Source organism: Thunnus albacares, chromosome 7 (genome assembly GCF_914725855.1).
Source record: "Thunnus albacares chromosome 7, fThuAlb1.1, whole genome shotgun sequence".
In the NCBI taxonomy this organism is placed as follows: Eukaryota; Metazoa; Chordata; class Actinopteri; order Scombriformes; family Scombridae; genus Thunnus; species Thunnus albacares.
This window is the reverse complement of record NC_058112.1, coordinates 5,621,445-5,641,612: the sequence shown is the minus strand read 5'-3', so window position 1 is coordinate 5,641,612 and position 20,168 is coordinate 5,621,445. Positions and strand designations below refer to the sequence as shown.

The window sequence follows — 20,168 nt, the reverse complement described above, 5'->3', positions numbered from 1 at the left end:
ACAAACATATATGAGCACATCCTGAGGCTGCCAAGTATAGAACATCAACAATGTTTGCAGTGTGTCCTCAGCCAATCAGAATATTTCAATGCAAATAGCTCAACCTGCTCTGACTTACAGCTTTATAGCTGCAACAGATTATTATGTAGCCTGTTTGCTAAAGAGAAATTCAAAGTGGACATCAATGGCTGTATTGACAGCCTTAACCAGGGGTGTCATGCAGTCAATTTTTTTGATGTTATTGTTCACACTAAACCAAGTTACCAGTAATTATGTACTTTGGCTTCTATGTTTATGATCAAACGGCCTCCCTATCAGTGACTGTCTACAACTATAACTGAATAACACTATAGTGCATTTAATGGTAATATTGAACAAGAAAATGGTGAAAAGGCTTTAAACTCAGGGCGAATACCAGCTGGTAGCACTGTTGATTATTTAATGTTAAGTAAAGAAAGCCTACAAACATGTAGCTACTGTTTTTATGTATTGACACTATTTAGATCAACTCTTTCTAAAAAAAACAAATCTCCTTATGTCCATCCCCTGTTTTGTAGGACGTATTTCAGTGCTCCATATTTGTTTTGAAAAAAAAAAAAAAATTAACTCCTATTAACAGCAAAGGACAACAAGTTAATACTGACATTAACCACCTGTGGGTTATGGTTAAAAGTAGTAATTTAAAAATGCAGTGTGTAGAATTTAGTGGCATCTAGTGGAACAGACTTGGCAGAAATGGAATATAATATTCATAAGTATGTTTTAATTAGTGTATAATCACCTGAAAATAAGAATTCTGTTTTCTTTACCTTACAATGAGCCCTTTATATCTATATAGGGAGCGGGGCCTCTTCCATGGAGACCGCCATGTTGCACCGCCATGTTTCTACAGTTGCCCAGAATGGACAAACCAAACACTGGCTCTAGAGAGGGCCTTTTGCATTTTCTGAGAGTTTTGTGGCCACTGTAGGTTCTCCTACATGCTTGGGAGGGGAGGGGTATTCAGTTTGTTGCAATCTGCAATCTCACTGCTAGATACCACTAAATCCTACACTCTGCACCTTTAAGTATAGCATAAAGTCTTTTAGCCTCTCCTCATTCCTTTTGGCTTTATGGCACATTTACTGTTTTAGTTCAGTCTCACTGCTCTCACTCTCTTATTCCTATACGCAGCATGCAGCTGTTTTCAGGTAAAAAGCTCTGATAAACTAACTGTAAGCTATCTGTTGAGCATGAAACAGCAAACACTTAAAGTTAGCAGCTAGCCAAGTGGAGCATTTAGTAATGCAATTCACAATTTCTACTTTCCACATCAACCCCAGTCCCTTTACCTTTGCAAAGGTAAAGGGACTGGGGACCTTTGTTTAGGCTGGTTTGGGTTTTACAGCTGCATTGTCATCATCTTTTCAAATAAGCTGAAAATCATATTTTCAAAAATCTAATTGGCTTAAAGTTTGATTATTGTGAAGGTGTAAACAATAGAAACTATAAATGCAGCAGTAATGGTATGTTAGTGTGTAGCCTCAGTGAAATTGTGTTCGTTGGTCAGCTTTGTTTAGGCAGGTGAAAGACAAATGGACAAACAGGCATAAATGACCAACTAACAGTACTGACAACCGCAGATATTTTTAACGATCTGAAATTGGTATCAAGAATTTTCATATCAGTGTTTCCCTCACTTTTTTGTCTGTTTGACTGCTGCATGTATGCAAATGTTGTACTGTTATGAGTATGTATGCAAATTATGTACAATAATTCAATGTACGAACAGTAGTGATTTGCATCTGACGCATCTAGGTCACTGATGTGGTATTCAAAAAATTCATCCAGGGTTGACAGGTCTGTAGATTTATGGATAACTTAATTATAAATAACTTAACTACACAGTATGAAACTGGATACAGAATATCAACTTCTCATCCCCCAATACACCCTTTTGCAAGACGAACAACATTTAAAGGCCTTACACACCTATGATCCAACAACACATATGTTTTCACTTATTTTCCCTGATTAAAGCTCATCTCACGGCTTGGTGGCAAAATACAGGCTGTCAGTGGTGGTAGAGGTATTCAGAATACATTTACTTCAAGTCGAGATGAAATGAGAAATGCCTTTTTAACCCTTTTAGATCACATCCCCAGTCCTATTGTGCAAATATTTAACAATATATGACAAAAAAATACCAAAAAACTTCTTTGTATTCTTATATCAAAATCCAATCGTGTTTTCATTCTGTAAAGCAAATTATGATGTTTTATCATGACATCCACTCATCAGTCAATCAATCTTCAACTTTTAGCAGCACAGTGCTAAGATTCATTATGACATGCCCACTTTTCAACGTTCAAATCACATTCCTCCCAACATTATGTCCCACCTGTTTACCCTGTTTCACTCAGAAATACATCACAATGTGGAAGTTAGATACTCTCGAAATGCTGTTTCATCTGGATTTTCAGTAAAAGTACCAATAATACAGTCTGAAAATGCTCACTTAAACGTATAAGTTCTGCATTCATACTTATATTTACTGTATAACAGTGCATTGTAATTTATACATTCATTATGGGTTTTTGAGTATTATTGGAGTAAAGAGTAGATGGATAAAATAGCATAAAAGGGAAATACTCAAATTAAGTACAGTATCTTAAAATTGTACTTATATAAGGTGGCTGAGTGGGACAACTTACATCTTTATCATTCTTATCAGTACGTTTAGTTTGGTGACCTCCTGTAATTCCCAGCATGGATCGGCCAAACTTCAACCTTAGCAGAGGTCTGATCAGCCAAGATAACTGACAACATGTATCACAAGTGTAAATGTTGGTTAGAAAATAAAGAATACACAATGGGTTGTCATTACTGCAAACTGTTGGGAGCACCTGACTGAATTTACATATGAACATAGTGAAAGCAGAGGTTTTTTCACTTGCCAACCTTGAATATATACTGATAAAATCAAGGTTGAGAAAGGAAACACATGACCAGAAACAGACAGGGCCCAAAGATATCTATTGATATCTTTATTAGTAGGTATTTTGACTTGTCATATCAGGAAAGCACAGGTGGCTCTGTTCTATACAGGTGTCCCAGTGTGACAATGAGCCAACATACACAATGCTAGATGCTTTGGAACTGAAGCAGCTAATGTAGCCATTGCTAATTTTATTAATTACACCTGTGCTTTTCCTACTGACACACGCTACAATGTGTGTCCTGGGAAAGGCTTTCAGAAATGTATAATATGAATGAATGAATAAATGAAATCTTAATTATTGTGTCATGCATACAGTTACAGTATACAGTATACCTAGTTAATCACTGACAAAACATGTATTATATAGTACTTAAGAAATCAGAATGAATACTAGAATAATCCAGGCCTTTGAGACAAAGTTAGAAAACTTAAAGGTACCATGTGGAATTGGTGACCTCTTGTTATGTTCTTCTGAGTGGGTTCCCGTTTTGTTTGTTCTTGTGCACACAAGCGGCTGATGTGATGCACATTCCTGCCAATGTTTTTTATACTATTCAGCTGGTCTACAGGAGGCTGTAATGTGTGCAGCAATGCTCCAACAAAGGCAGTGAAGAAGAAAACTCCTAATGAGTTAACAAGGATGTAAACAATGCAAAAAAAAAACTTTGCAAATGTATTATAAGGGAGGTAAATACATGTTTGTCAGGCCTCATGGATACACACAATGAGTTTCGGTGAGAAACACTTAATGTAAGAAACTTTTTTGCTCCCACAGGGGAGCTTTAAACATGAAGATTGAACAATCATTCCAGTTTTTGATCATCTGTACCAGAATATTTCATGGAATATGGACACTTTTACATCATGATAGTATGAACAATACAAAAGAACTCTCCCAAATATCTCCCAGATATTGTTTGCCAAATTCATATGATAGGGTGCACACATGAAGACTGGAAACAGTCAAAAAGGTACAGAGTAGACAATGCTGATCACTGGTTGCAATAAAGTTTTGAAGGAAAGTTTTGCCCCCTAGTGGGTTAACCCTGCCATGGTGGCTGCACAATTACTGTGATGTCTCGCTCACTTCCTCCTGCTCTCTATTCTTTGAAAATATGATAAAAAATATTATTTTGTGAGAAAAGAGTAGAAATGTGGCAAATATGACAAATGTAATCTCAATGCTCTCCAGACTAGAAGCAGCAGCTAAAGAGAACAGGAACACTGTGAAGGAAACACAGAGCAGCAGAGCAGAAGAGAGAGAAAAAGAAATGAGGGGAAAGAGTAAAAGAGACATCCTCTGCGGTCATGTTGTTCTGTGATCCGTCGAAGCAGGGGAAAGGAAGACTGTGGATGTTTAGATGTTTAGGTCCTGGTACAGATCAGTACAACTTATTCCCCTGAAACACACACACACACACACACACACACACACACACACACACACACACACACACACACAGTGCTGGAGGAGGCTGCATTTCTTCACTCACTGTCAGAGTTGCTTTAAGATGGTGAAATTTCTGACATGAGTGCAGCAAAGCCGTACAAAGACAGAGCTGAGTAAACAGAAAATAAAACAAGGAAATATAATCATTTATCTTTTTCTTTGTACTTATACAATTTTTCTCTATTAAGAGTGATTTTACAAACTAATTTGAACAACAATACCATAATGATTACATGATTAAGGGAGGTCTCTACCAGCTGTTTTACAGTGTTTTACATTTTGTGCCTCTTTGTCAGATTTGGAGGGGAATCTGTTTCATTGCTCTGCAGACTGAGCTAAAGCTTTGACGATGAAAGTGGCTGATAGAAGAGGCACTTCTAACATGCTTATTTTCTTCAGTAAAGCCAAGAGAATAACCGGAGGCAACGACGAAAAGTAACAACATCCTGTTTGTGACAGTAAGAAATGGAGACCAAGAGAAATGAGCTCTTGTTATTATTCAATGTGGGAAGTAAAAAAGTTCCAGTCCAAGTTCTATACTGCTGCTGCCACGCTGATAACCAACTCTGTACGTGACGACAGTATAACTCCAACTATTACATCTAATAAATACCACCTGTGAGGTTATGAATTTGTGATATGCTGGTCACTTGACGTCCTTTTATGCAAACATGTTGTGTTTTAATGTGTAAGATGTAGTGTAAAATGTGAAAAAGTGTGACAACTAATTAAATGAGCTGTTGGTTTTTTAATTAAACGTAACAGGTGCAACAGAGCCAGCAGGAGAGCTACAGAGATATTAAACAAGCACAGATTTACTGATACTGATAAGAGTCTTTAATGAACTGATTCTGTAATTGTGAATTTTCTCTGATGTTTTGGAAGAAATGAAGAGGATGTAGGTTACAATATACAGCTGAGAAATATAGACATTGTTGCTTATTTTGATTATAATTTCTCCAAAAGATATGATTAATTTATACTGTTATACTGCAAATTTTAACATAAATAAAAAGTTTAAAAGGATATCAAAGATAAATTGAAATCAATTACCAGTAAAAGCGTGTTTAAAGCACATGGAAAAAGTGTTGCCAAACATCACATAAAGTCTCTGCAGTAGTATCTTATTTATTATATCTTTTGACAAAAAAATATGACATGCAATTTCCCCTTATTGTGTTTATTTATGTATGTAGTTGTTCTTTATTTACTCTCAAGCTGTGATGTCTGAGTTTTAGTTTGTTAATAAAGCTTAAAAAAAAACAAGCAGTCTGTACACACACACACACACACACACACACACACACACACACACACACAGATGCACACACACTGTCCTGAGAAAAGCTCTAATCTGACAAAATAAGTGTAATCACCTGTGTGGGTTTACCACTGATGTGCAGAGCCCTCAAAACAGTTATAAAGCACTGTTATCGCAAGTTTTCAATTTTATCAATCAGAATTCTGTAACAGAATATACCCCCCCAATCCAGTCAATACACTGTCCACACAGCCTGTACAGTCTTTGTATTCAAACTGACTGTGACCTCATATTTTATAAGATCTCCGACAGAAGAAAGCAAACAGAAAGAGAGAAAAATAGAGATTGTTCACATTTAAGGTCACTTCTGCAGCTGAGCAGGGGTCAGATTCACATACTTTAAAGACATTCTTAAAATCTATTTTTATCTCTCTTGTGAGTTGTTTCTTTGATGTGAGAGAGCAGAAAAAGAGAGAAGAAGATGATCAACAGACACAAAGATAAGAGGAACAGGTGAATGATGAGCAGAGATGATATCAAGCAATGTTTAGGTTTTTTTTTTTTTTATGTTTTATTTATCCATATTCTCTATTGTTGGATATTTTGGAAAACAGATATGCAAAATCTTGAAAAGGTCTCACAATGTATTAAATTTCTGGTCAGTGTTGCATCTTTTATGAATATGTCAATTGATTTGTACATATTGGTAAAGACCATGGCCAGACAACTGGTGACCTCTGCCTCTCAGTGGTGTCATCTGTGGTAGAATTTTACTAATCTTAACAACAGATTTCCAGTGCTGTTATTTCCTGCTGTAAAGATGATGCTGAGCTGAAGATAACTCCTGAAAGTTTCAGCTCCCATCGGGCTCAACAGCAGCACACTCATCACCTAGTCAATGGTACATTAAGTTTAACTATTCATCTTGAATAGTAAACATTTTTTGGTAAACAATTTGTCCCCCCAAAAATCACAAGTTTCAGAATATACAGGGTCAGTTAATATTTCATGTATTCACACTGGAGTCTGGTCAGTACACTGCAGCACTACTACTAGTCTCTACCTCCACCTAGTGGTTTATCTGTGACATCATCTTTACGACAGTCAAGTTCGAGCTCAACCTCTCATTGTCACATCCTGCCAGGACTTTCTGTGGTGTTTGGACTCTTTGTGTTTTTGTTCTTTTGGGTTCTTGTGTTCACTCTGTGTCTGTTCAGTCCATTTCTTCTTTATGGTTATTGAGCCTGTTAAGTTTTCTGTCAGTATGGTTCTTTATTCTACAGTTGCCATTGTCCACCAGATACTGACTCTGACTTTTTCTGTTTTGTGAAGATTAGACTGTGAGGGAGAGGGCTTGCTTTGAGTTGGACTTTTTAAGTGACTTTAAGACTTCTGGCTTTATGTCATTTGGGTTTCATTTATTGGTTGGACTGTGTTTTCCTCTTGTATTGAAGTACTCCTCCTTACACCTGCCCTGCATTCATCCTCATTAGCCCTGCCCTTGTCTCAGTGTTCTTCCCCAGTCTGCTGTCACCGTCACACCTGCCCTATATCAGTCTCATCAGCCCTGCCCCGCTCCCAGTGTCTTCCCAGCCTATCAGCTCCCAGCCTGCCCCTGTGTCTTGTCACCTGTTCCTTGTTGTCTGATTAGTTTCGTTTGTATTTAAGGTCTGGTTTTCAGTTGCGTCTTGGTGGTTTTGTTTGTTTTAGTTTCCTGCCTGCACCTCTGTGTCCTGTTCCTGATTTAGTCAATAAATATATTCTTCAGTTCCTTGTGCCTCCTGTGTCCCTGTGTTTGGGTCCACCTGCTCCACAATCTGTGACACTCATAGATGATTTGAGAGGTCTGACTGCTGGATCAACACCACCTCATTATTTTCTTTGTTGGGTTCTGACCTTTTTTGTAATGTTGCAACACCAACAGATCCAAGGCTAATTTGTCTTTTTTGCTTTCTATGTGTCTCAATATAATCAGTGTAAGTATTTAGTAAAATGTGGTTACATCCACCTTCTCAATCTCCTTGGTAATGTAGTTGTAGCATTTAAAATAATAAATGTTTTATATTGTTAAATGATGGATGCTGGTGTTCTGACAGCTTGAGCTGCTTCTTCAGGATGAGCTACAGTGGATTAAATGGGGAACATCTATGAAATTAGACAGCAAATGTGCTTACTGTACTATAAGGCTCAGGGCTGTTACTGTTTCAAAAAGGACAGCTGTTAACAGGTGTCATAATATTAAACTCACAGCAAAATGCCTTCTATAAACACATGATATAATATTTCATGTTTTTTTTAGAGTTAAATGTATGTTGTACAACTGATTTGATGTATATTTGACAGCTATACAGCTTTTCCCCACTTAACAGTATGAGCTGACTTTTTTTTTTTTTTTTTTTTTTAAATCCTTTCCGAATAAATCCTGTTTTTGGTCAGTTGTACAGTCTTATCACACTATCAAATGATTGTGGTCCCATGCAGTTGTAAAAACAAACAAACAAACAAACAAACAAAAAATATAGTTGCTCTTTAAACGAGTTTAAACAAGTTGGCCACGTGGGTTAGAATGAATAGTTTACTGGATTGAGTTCATTTTGATTTCACACCTAACAAAATGGAGTCAAACAAACAAACAAACAAACAAACCCTTTTTCCACTGGCTGGTATCATCTTGAGAAACATCCTCCTCAGTGCTCAGCCCCGGAAACGAAACCAAACCAAGACTTTTTTTCCACAACAAAACTGACCGACAGACACATTCAAGTGAACAACGATTTAACGCTTAGTATAGTGTTAAAGAGTCTTCCACAGTCACAGTCTGACACAGAAATGCTCATTTTAAATCCTTAAAAACTCAAAATCAAAATATTGCGGTATTCGTGAACAAATACAGTTTCACTTTCATTTATTTCACTTTAAAGTTAACACATCACGTGACTCAATGTTATTGTTTCGTTTCAGCCCGTTTGTTTGAGTTTTGTTTTCCGTGGCTGTCACCACATATTTACACAGTCAGGTCTAAGTTTCGTTTCTCCTCCTCAGCTGACTGATAGAGTCATACAAGTCAGCTGTCAGTCCTGTTCAGTCACTCCAGCAGCATGTTTTCGTGGGGAGAGGACAGTCAGGGGGGCTTTCGGTTGAAAGACGGCTCTGGTGCAGCAGGTGATGGAGTTCACTTCCTAAAACTCAGTTTCCACATCACGGATCTGTCAGCAGGTCACAGTGTTCTCGCTTTTGTCAAGAGAAATGGAAACGCGTTCATCATTCGCACCAACGAGAGCAACGATGGAAGAAGAGTGAGAGGAAAACAGAGTGAGCATCTTTCTCTTCTTTTTGTAACACAGTAACTTTACAAAGCTCTGGTAAGGACATTTTCTCCTTGCAGCATTGATAATATCAACTACGACGACAACGACAACAACAACGACGACGACGACAACAACGACAATAATAAAAAACAGAAGGAACAGAGGAACACAAACAACAAAAACTGTCAAATAACAAAAAGCAATAACAATAATAAAAATGAAAAGACTGATAAAGTTGATGCAGAAAAGCAAGGTGACTAAACCATGTAGTGTTTTAAAAGTAATGAGTAAAACTGCTTTGTTTTTCCAGAGTTTGTGAAATACAAAGAGAAGATTCAGGCTGTGAGTTGTGGTGATGATACAGTCACACTGCTGTCTGAGACAGGCAGAGTTCTGTGTGTGGACTCTGCTCACCCTCCTTTTACACCCAGGTAAGAAACAACAACATTGGTCTGTCAGACTCAAACTAGCAGCAACATGTGTAAAATGGATTTGTATTATAACATTGTATTTATTTTTGGATTGTTAACATTTTTGTAAAATCTGCACTTGAAATCATGCTAGCCCTAGTTCTGATAATTACAGAGCAATGTATTTGAGCTGAGCTACTTCCTGTTTTCTCTCAGGCCGCTGCAAGCGTTGTGTAACATCCCAGTATCTCAGGTTGCTTGTGGGAGCCAACATTCAGTCGCCCTGACCAAAGGTACAGTAAAGTTTACAGTAGGCTAGAACAAAAAAAAACAACAAAAACATACTGGAAGGTTTTTAAAAAAAAATCCTGCTGTCTCCCCACTTGTACAGTTTCAGTGTGATTTACTTGCAGTGTTCTCTTGTTGAGCAGGTTATGAGAGAAGCATGATAAAAATGTTGCTGCTCATCTAGGTCGCCTTTAACTATGACTCACAGCAATTATACTAATACAACAACATCAGGTCTCTAAAAAAAAGGAAAGGAAATTAAACATGATTTTTAGTAGGGTAAGTGCATTAATAGTGCAGCAATTTCCTAATATAGCATAACATGACAATTTTTGTTATATTTTCATTATTATGAAAAGCTCAGTCTTATCCTGTCATATTATTTACTAGATTAACACAAATATATAGAAATATAGTCTCTTCTGACTTCATTTGCAAGTAATTTTCAGTTTATAAAGTTTTTAATAAAATGTTCAGGAGCTATTTGGCCCTTTATAAACGCTAAAATCAAATCAACTGTCCTACTACAGGAAGCTATGCTTGTACTTACAGAAAATATTAGTTCTGTATTTTTCTTATATCCACACTCACCAAGTACCGTCTGCCCAGCAGTGCTGCCCTTTAGTGCAGAAGATTTGACCAATCAATGCATAGATGCTTGTATGTTAAAATGATATCATAAGTCATGGTGATGTCCACACAGATGGTCAGGTGTTTACATGGGGCCAGGACTCCAGAGGCCAGCTGGGTCTGGGAAAGAGGAAGCTTGGCGCCAATTCACCCCAACACCTCCGATCTCTGTCAGCGATCCCCCTGGTCCAGATCGCTGCAGGGGGGGAGCAGAGCTTCGCCCTCTCTGTGTCTGGAGGTGTGTTCAGCTGGGGCAGAAACAACTGTGGACAGCTCGGACTGGGAGACACAACAGGTAATGTTGCTAAAAAAATATTTTATTAGATTAAGAATTAATTTAGTCTACATTTGTTTTATCAGCAAAAGCAATACAGTCATGATATCTCAACTGTGTTTTGAATATATTATATTTTGCTAACATAACATTCACAAAACCTTTTAATTTCCTTTCTATAGACAGACACACACCAACCCCTGTTCATTCTCTGGACATGAAAAAAACTATTCACATTTCCTGTGGAAAGGATCACACTGCCGTTTTGACAAAGGTTAGTCAAAGAAAGCTTTCCAACACTCTCATGTTGTAACCTACAGTACTACATTTTTTTTATTGCTGGAAAATGAGTGCTTTCTATCTCCTAAACAGTGAACATTATTAAGAAAATCATTTTAATTTATGCACTAAATTACACCCTTGTATAACTGGAATGATGAGATATATTCTGAATGGCTCAGTGAACTTAAGGCTCAATTTTTTAAAGGCCCTCTATTTGCTTGCTTCCTCAGGATGGTGTAGTGTTTACATTTGGCTCTGGTCAGTATGGACAGCTTGGGCACAACTCATTCAGTGATGAACTACGTCCTCGGCTTGTTACAGAGCTCTGGGGGGCAAAGGTCATCAAGATTGCATGTGGACGGTACAGTACATCACCTTTCATAATGCAATAACTCTGAGCCTGTTCAGTATCTTCAAGTTCTGTACTGTTTAAAAAGTAGTGGATCAAAGTATCTCTGTATGCCCCACATGATATTAAAAATGCTATTTCTCAACATATCTATTCAGACATCACACATTAGTGATGACAGACTCCAAGAGAGTCTACTCCTTTGGTTGTGGAGAGCAAGGGCAGCTGGGACATGGAGAGGAGAGTCATCCATCTGTGCCGCTGCCTGTTCAACTGCCACAGGGTAACTTCATCTGTGTTATAGTACCTATAGTACAATCACCAAACTGAATAGTAAGAATGAAGTTCACTTACTTCAATGATAGATTACATTTTTACTCCATCATTATTCCAGATGCCACTGATGTTCCCCAAATTCTGAACATCTACGCAGGAGGAAACTGTTCGTTTGCGACATGCTCTTCTAATGAGGTACCAGCAATAATACATACATTACATCATGATGGTGGGAAGTGTAACAATAAGGTTACACTGATGATTTACACGTGTAAAGTCACTTTTTAAATAACTCATATGATAATAAGTTGTTTCTTTAGCAGGAAGTTCATGAGGAGTCAGACAGTGGCAGTATGAACAACGTAACACAGCACTGTCTTGATGCCATGATTGACAAATGGACCTCTGAACATAATTCAAAGTCATGGAAAAAGATAAAGCAGTAAGTATAATGCAGTAGCCTGATGTTTTTACACTGTTTTGACTGAAATTGTTAATTTGGCTTCATTTCTATCAGGACTATGTTGTCAATGCAATGGACTTAGAATATTAAATCTTCACAGGGAAATCCAAAGGACGTTTTCCTCTGCATCCTGTGTGAATCAAAGCTTCCTTGAGCAAAGGTAAATGCAGTACCTCTGTCCATGATAACTGTCTTTTTATCTGGTGAATAATAACATTTGATTTTTGGCCACACCAGCAGCATTGCTCTAGGGATGGAAATGTTGGTCTCCAGTTATCCAGTGTGGAGTGTGATGAAATTGGTGCAGATAATCAAGGTCTCCAGAGGATGAATCCTACTGACTTTGGTTACTCTTCATCAAGCACAAACAGCAGGTCAAAATTAAACTCATCCTGTGAAATATCTCAACATCTCCTGGATGGCTGGGCACAAACTTTGACACAGACAATTATGGTTTCCAGACAATGATTCACTTTAATTTTTATCAGCATCATCATCAGGTCAAATTTTTATTTGTCCAGCACTACCATCATCACATTCCCAACAGCCTCAGCTGCACTTCATGTTTAGTGCTAATTAGTACATGTTAGCATAATGACACACTTAACTAAGAAGGTGATCATAGTAAACATACCTGCTAAACATCAGCATGTTAGCATTGTCATTGTAGACATGTTTACATGCTAACGTTTAGCATTTTAAGTACAACCTGACAGCTGTTAGCGTGGATATAGACTCTTAGTCTTGTCTCTTTGTGTTTTTAGCAGAGATAAACATTTCCAAACCTCTCCAACATACTTCGGCATGAACTTGTCAGTTGCGCGCCGCAATTTCAAAAAACTGGTGAAGAAAGACACTGTTTTGGCAGAGGTATGTAACTTCAAAATTATCTATGATAAGTGTAACTGTTAAAAATGGCATTGTTTATTTTGTATAACTACATATAATTACTGCCATCCTCCCCTGTTTATAATGAGTGAGTTGATTTGTTTTGGTCTTTTTGAAAAAAGACCAAAGACTGAAATAATGTGCTGTTGTGACTCTTTCAAATCCTTTTCAAACCGATAGGTTGAAGCTGCTGTCATGCACTTGCTTCCCTCTCTTGACAAGAAACCAGTGGGAGTGGAGGGGCTGAGGATCTATCTGCTTCTCTTTGAGCTTCTGCATGTGATCCAGAAACACGAACGGCAACAGAGCACAAAGCTAGCTGAGGTGGTTGCTGCTGCCGTAGTAAGACTGTCTGCTGACAGCCTCCAGGTCATAGGTACTCTCACCACTACATGTGTAACATCACCATAATCTTTATTTTAGTTTTTTAAATTTTAACAAGATGCAGTACATTCAAGTTGTAATCCTTTAGATTTTCATGAAATGACATCCCATTTTGGCAATAGTAATTCAGTGTATTTGCATTCAGGATTTACCTCTCTATATAGTTTTTATTGGTAGTTGCACAGTCAATCATTCCCATACTTGATTCAAAGCACAGCAAGGGATTCACAGTAAACTATGCAGCATGTAATCCAGTGTAATTTTATCTCATTGATATCAGCCTTGCTGTCTACTGTTCACTGTCCTAATGCTGCATCAGAGCTGTATTGAGTTACCGCTAATGTAAACAGAACATTCTACTACCAATGCTTTACATTCAGCTAGTGAAAGACGGGGAAGCTACTAGTGCTGCACGCACCAGATAGCAGTTTCAATTATTACTGACCGAGTTCTTTAAATTAGGTGAGTTTTTTTGGTTGCACTGTAAACAGATACACCAGTTACTCTGCTCTTTTATTTCTAACAACGTCGCTGCTCAAGAAATCTCAAGGATTAAAACTTTTAATGATTTCAAGGTATGTCAGTTATGAAATGCTCACTGACATTAATGTCGGTGTCTTCCTTAGGGGACTGGTGGTCCTCACTGTCGCCCTCCACCATGGTGAAATATGTTAAGGTGTGGAAGCAGACCCTTTCAGTGATCCTGTCCTTTGATCCTGTTCCACGCAACTCTGGAGTCAAAAACCTGCTACTGGTCCTCCAATATATGTACAATGTTAGTATCAAATGTTACCTGTATTTTCTCTGAATGTCACACAGCATAAACCCAAACCAAATCCTACTCAATATTACAATGTTATAAGAGCTTTTTATTTTGTGCAAACTTTTCACCTAATTAATAAAACATGTTTTAAAGGCCAACAGCAGGATTACAGAACCTCAAAGGATTCCAGAAAGCAATTTCTGTTTGTTGATTGACGACGACGTTCTTCATCAGGATCTGTGGCTTTGGCGCTTACGGTCGCAACACAAGGTAAATAAATAAATAAATAAATAAAACTGATGGTTAATTAGTTTGTTAGCTAAAGCCATGTGCCTGTACACTATAGGTTTGAATCACTTCATGATGGCTGTCAGCTTATTCCCTCTTTCTGTCTCTCTTTGTTTCTGTCACTTTTCAGACACTGTCCATTCATGTAAAAAACACAAATCTGATCTTCAGTGCAGTGATTGTTGTATAATGTTGAACTTAAAGGACCTGTATGCTTTTTTCCTTTTAGAATGTGCCTGCTGAGCCACTTATCCTTTGTAGCTTTCCAATTGTGATGGATCTGCAATCCAAGAAAAAGGTTTTTGATGGGAATGCCTTCTATATCATGGTAACTGAAGCCTTGAACTTAACCTTATGAGAACTAGCCTTTACACACAACACTGTCAGGGTTAATAAAACTCAGAAATCTTGTTTTAGTGCATTGCAGTATGATAGAATACATGTTATCTGTGTGAGAAACAAACTGAAGTTAGCTGTCAGTTAAAAATAGTAAAAGAAGCTATGAAATATGACATTTTGAACTTTATTATAGATTGAAGAAATGAAGCGCATCTTCTGTAATTTGATCCTGGAATGTGGAAGGTGTCAATCGCCTCAAGACCTTTTCTTTCAACTGAACCTGAAGCGAGCAACAGTTTTGGAAGACACATTTAAAGAACTGGCTGCTGTTGATCACAGTGACTACAAGAGGCCACTTATGGTAAACATTTATTGTATTTTTCATCTGATAGCCATAGTATGGCCAAAGTCACACTAAGATGGTTGCATTACTGTTTACTTTACTCTTGTATAAAGTACTGTTTCAGCAGGAAACTTAATTTGTGCTCTTTTGTCTTTTAGGTCTATTTTGATGAAAACTACACGATTGATAATGTCAACAAAAAAGACTTTTTTCATGACGTGTTTCATGAGATGGTGTCTGCTGAATCTGAGATGTTCATGTTCAATGACTCCGAAACGCTGGCATGGTTCCCCTCAAAAGTAAGACTTCAGCTCCTCATACAGGATCCCCTTTGATGGTGATATGCATTAATTAAATAATATCCACTTAAATTCAAGTGTAAGGTCCTACCTCACAGAAATGAATGAATCATCAATCATATAACCAAGCAATGCATAGATTCCTTATTTTAATTGTCTCTATCATCATCAATAACAGGCAACACAGGACGAGGAGAGATACTTCCTGTTTGGAGTTCTGTGTGGATTGGCCTTGTTCAACCATTGCATCATATATTTACCGTTCCCACTGGCTCTGTTCAAGAAGCTGCTCGGTGTAAAGCCTTCACTTGAGGATATGATAGAATTCAGCCCATGTAATGGAAAGTAAGAGGAAATTACTGTAAATTCAAATCGTATAACTCTGTGGTTTTAGGTTCTGAACTGTAAATATTGTATAGCAGTTTAAATATTATTACTTCTACTGTGTTTCAAGGACTCTACAGTACATCCTGGAAGAAGATGACATCGAAAACCTGGACATGTATTTCTCAGTAGGTGTTTTACAGATGGTCAATAACTTATCTCATTTATTTGCTTTCTGCTATCCAACTTCTTTCATTTTCCGAAGCAGTGATATTAACGTGCCTGTTCTTTCTTATAACTGATGAACAGATCAACTGGGATGAGACAGAGGTTGACCTTGATCCTGACAATCCTGATAAGCCGGTGACAAGTCAAAATAAGTAAGACCATAACAGCATTTATTCCTCTGTGTGTGTTTTGTTATTAAGTGTAATTTTAAAAAGCGAAATCAGCATTAATACATGTTATACTTACGCAATACACTATAAATACACATGCACTTTTAATACATTATGTAACACAAAATTTAGGGTGCCACATATAAACATATAAGTTCCACAAATTTTCTGAGTCTGACACCCAGGGAGGGAAAAGGTTAATACTATAGTGTACTATTAATTACTAACTTAACTGTATTCTTTGTAATGTTTTAAATGTGTGATTTTAACCAACATTTAAAGAAATAGAAGAAGTAGCGATACACACAAATCTAGACTTAGGAACCACCGATCCAAGTGTGCACTCTTGTATGGGCTTAGTAGAGATATAGCTTGGAGCCAGTCTATTTAATGCCTTAAAGTGACAAAATGTTGAACTGTATTCTTGCAGCAATGGGAAGCTAATGAAGGGCTGCTAATATTGAAGTACTTTGTTCTCTTCTGCTGGTTAAAGGTTCATTTTGCACTAACTGCAAATAATTTACTGAGAGGTGACTTTTTTCAACTCATAAAAACATGACTTAATAACCCCTTGGATTTGGTTATCAAACTTCAGATTTGAATCTTAATCACCGCCCCCGCACCTCTACTTCCAATGTCACCACTTTTTTCAAGACCTTCAACGGAAAAGGGAGTTTTGATATATGTTGATATTTACAAAGAGCTGAAGGGTCAAGGCAGCAGGTTGGCTTTTTAATGAGTGGGAGGACCAGAGCACGCTTGAAATAAAGTGAAATAGAGCCTGTAGCGAGAGAGCAGTTAAGGATTTAACAGATGTGTTGACCTGTTTGTTGATTTAAATCTTTAACCTGCTAAACAGGAAGGAGTTTGTGGATGCCTACGTGAATCATGCCTTCAACACGTCAGTGACGAGGGTGTTCCAGGAGTTCAAGCGAGGCTTCTTCCAGGTGTGTGACCGGGATTTGGTGAAGCTGTTCCGGCCAAAGGAGCTACAGGAAGTTCTTGTGGGAAAAGACTTCACTGACTGGGAAAAGCTGAAACAGGTACAGTCCATAACAAGAGCTCCTCTTGTTCAAGTTTTCTCTGCAGCATGCAACTGATTTACCACATCTTCATGTGCTTTATTTGAGCATATATGAAAAATAATCAAACAACCTAAAACTGTAGTAACTATAACACTCTGTTTCACTTATTAGAACACAAGTTATGAGGGGGTTTACAATGCCGGACACCCCACCATACAGATGTTTTGGGAGGTTTTTGATGAACTAACTGAGGATCAGAAGACAGCTTTCCTCTGTAAGTATTGTACCTCATTTTAACATATGAAAAACTTATGAAAACAATAACAATTTAGGCACACGCATTTAAATTATATTCTTAATCTGCTAGTCTAGTCTTCCAATTTATATCAAGGAAAAGCAACTAATCATTGTAATCTAATCAAGTCATTTATCAATAATATTTAATCCCACTGAGCTTTTTCTGTCTAGATGATTCATGAACATTTTACATGTACTGTTCTGTAAACTGCCTGGAAAGTCATTTGTGGAAAGATGCACTCATGCAATTGATATTTTACCAGCAACAAAGGTTGTGTGAAATCAAAATAACAAATTGGACTAGTTAGCATGTAACATCATGACTGAATAGAGAGACTGCCTGCAGAAAAAGGGCAGTGCAGAGCTGAACACTGAGGATGACAATAACATAAATTATTAAAAAGGAAGAAACTCACTAATTACTATCTTTCTCTGTCATCCACTAGGGTTTGTGACAGGTTTTGAGAGGGTTCCTATTCTTGGCATGGATACGATCAAGATGACAGTTCGAGATAAACAAGTCGAAGACCTCTCCTATGACCTGTACTACCCTGAGACACACACGTGTTTCTCGGCCCTGGAGTTGCCCATATACTCCAGCAAGGAGATCATGCGAGACAGGTTGACAGAAGCCCTGAGCAACAAGAGAAACATCCACAAGTGATGGTGGGACTGCACCCCGACTATGCACTATATCTGTGCTGACTTTCAGCTGGGATTCCCAAAAGAGGACTAAAAATTGTTATCAAGCACTTTGTAAATGGATAATTCTGCTAGTGCAATAGCAGATTTGAAGGGTTTAAAACTGTATGTGATGGTGATTTGTGTGGATGGTGTATATCTGAGGCTCATGCCTCATGGGGAAAATACTGATGAAAATATATTGTACATATGATTTTACAGAGATGTCTTTAAGTACGTGTAAGTAAGTGTTGCATCTCCTCAGGGAATAAAGAGTGGGATAAATTATGATTATTATTATTAATTATTTATTTTTATTGTTATTTTGGGCTTAACTGAACAAATAATGTTAAACACAATGATACAAAAGCAACAATTTTTGCTGCAACTTGAAGAGCTGTCCACTCTTCTGTCTTGTTTCTGCAGATTGTCTGCGTGAAATTTGTTATGAGATATATCTAGAAAGGATTAGCTTCTTTAGTTACAATAATGTTCAGGATGTAGAGATGTCTTCCTGCAGATACAGAGTGGATTTAAACACTATTTGTGATGGAGTATAAACTTGTATATAAAACCAATATATAAAAACACCCCCTGCCCTCACGGTTGATGAGTGGATTATTTAGGTTGGGTGTACCATGCAGCAGCATTTGAAAAATTGTAATTGTGAGATGGGGGTCATGGTTCTTGTGTCAAATGCCAATAATTAGAATCATTGATTAATGGGAGTCAGTATGATCCACTCTTTTTGAAGGTCCTTTTTTTTTAAAAAAAATCTTGCACTTTATTCATCATTTTCAGTGTTTTTCATACTACAGAAAGTAATTAATTTGCTATCTTTCTTTTTTTCTTTTCTGTGTACGGTTATGTTGCAATTTTACATTACTTTGTTATATTAATGAAATTATAGATGTACACTCTTGTGGAGGACAATAAAAATAATAAATGTCAAACAAGTGATTGTGAATAATGCCATTTATTTATTTAATATTGGCCATTTTGGACTGGAATTACAAAAACCAACCACAATGTTAATACATATACAAAATGTAAAGACGCCCAGTTCAACAGGAAGAATATCATAGAGAGGTTTAAAGAAAGAAATTATATAAACATACAGAAATCATCTATGGTTTTAGGAAATTTGCCTAATGATGTTTTAAGAACTACAAAGCTTGCTCATAAATAATCATTCTCTTGAATACAGACCAATAAGTTAATTTCGTACGGTCTATACTACAAGCTTAAAGCAACTATAATCATTTTTTTTCATAATAACAATGTATCAAATGATAATGTGTGATGTAAGAGGGGTCGTTCCTAGTGATGAACCTACAGAGAATCTGTGCAGTTCCTCTTTGCTTTACAGAGCTTCATAGTGAGTTTCAACTCATTGTTTAGCTGCAACTTTACTGTTTCGGTTCATTCTCAGTGCTCTCGTTTAAATGACCTGCTCAGCACCAGACAGCACAGACCACAGTTAGCAACTAGCTGGTGAACATAGTGGAGCATTTAGCAGCTAAAGAGCCAGATATTTCCCTCAGGAGATGATAGAGACAAAAACAGAGCTAAAAGAGAGTGAATCTAGACCTTACATTCACCAGGTGGACAGAAACACAACTCCAAACGAATGATAGTAGTTCTCACGCAACCTATGACACGCTTGCATCGCAAACGCTTACCTCCTGTCCGTGCTCCGTGATCCACGTTCCTCTGCAACATACCACCCACGACTAGATCCAGCAGTACCAACGAGATATCTCCTTCACCACCACATCCACATGGAATTCTTTTTCCTCCTTTTTAAATTAAATCACCTGTGCCTCACCAATTCAATCATTCGTGCATACCTATACAAGCATGTCTAACCCCTTTCTCTTCCATTCGTCTCAGTTCTCAAGGCCCTCCCCCTCAAACCCCATTTTTCTCCTCTCTCCCCTCCCAATGGGTGTCACGGTGGCTCACAGTGGTTAGCACTTATACCTCACAGCAAGAAGGTCCTGGGTTCAAACACAGGCCGTCTCAGGTCCTTTCTGTGTGAGGTTTGCATGTTCTCCTTGTGTTCGCGTGGGTTTCCGCCAGGTACTCCAGTTTCCTCCCACCATCAAAGACATGCAGGTTAGGGTTAATACTTCCACATTAGTAATTCTTCTTGTCCTATTCTAGGA

At 37.6% G+C, this 20,168-nt stretch overlaps 1 protein-coding gene across 4 annotated transcripts; it reads left to right on the top strand.

Moving 5' to 3' along the window:
• Positions 1–8,320: 8,320 nt before the first annotated feature.
• LOC122986159 (probable E3 ubiquitin-protein ligase HERC4) lies at positions 8,321–18,761 on the top strand. Of its 4 annotated transcripts, none has more exons than XM_044357283.1 (23): positions 8,321–9,003; positions 9,310–9,430; positions 9,626–9,702; positions 10,401–10,622; positions 10,784–10,875; positions 11,114–11,244; positions 11,391–11,515; positions 11,627–11,703; positions 11,832–11,950; positions 12,072–12,131; positions 12,739–12,841; positions 13,040–13,235; positions 13,870–14,018; positions 14,160–14,276; positions 14,524–14,622; positions 14,827–14,994; positions 15,135–15,275; positions 15,454–15,620; positions 15,730–15,787; positions 15,909–15,979; positions 16,857–17,040; positions 17,194–17,296; positions 17,766–18,761. In XM_044357283.1, exons 1-23 carry the CDS (start codon positions 8,790–8,792, stop codon positions 17,981–17,983), a joined length of 3,012 nt encoding a protein of 1,003 aa, XP_044213218.1. In that variant the 5' UTR covers positions 8,321–8,789; the 3' UTR covers positions 17,984–18,761. The 4 variants fall into 4 exon arrangements, with proteins under 4 accessions (XP_044213218.1, XP_044213217.1, XP_044213216.1 ...); XM_044357282.1 differs by having other exon boundaries at positions 11,829–11,950; XM_044357281.1 differs by having other exon boundaries at positions 8,322–9,003; positions 12,736–12,841.
• Positions 18,762–20,168: the final 1,407 nt, after the last annotated feature.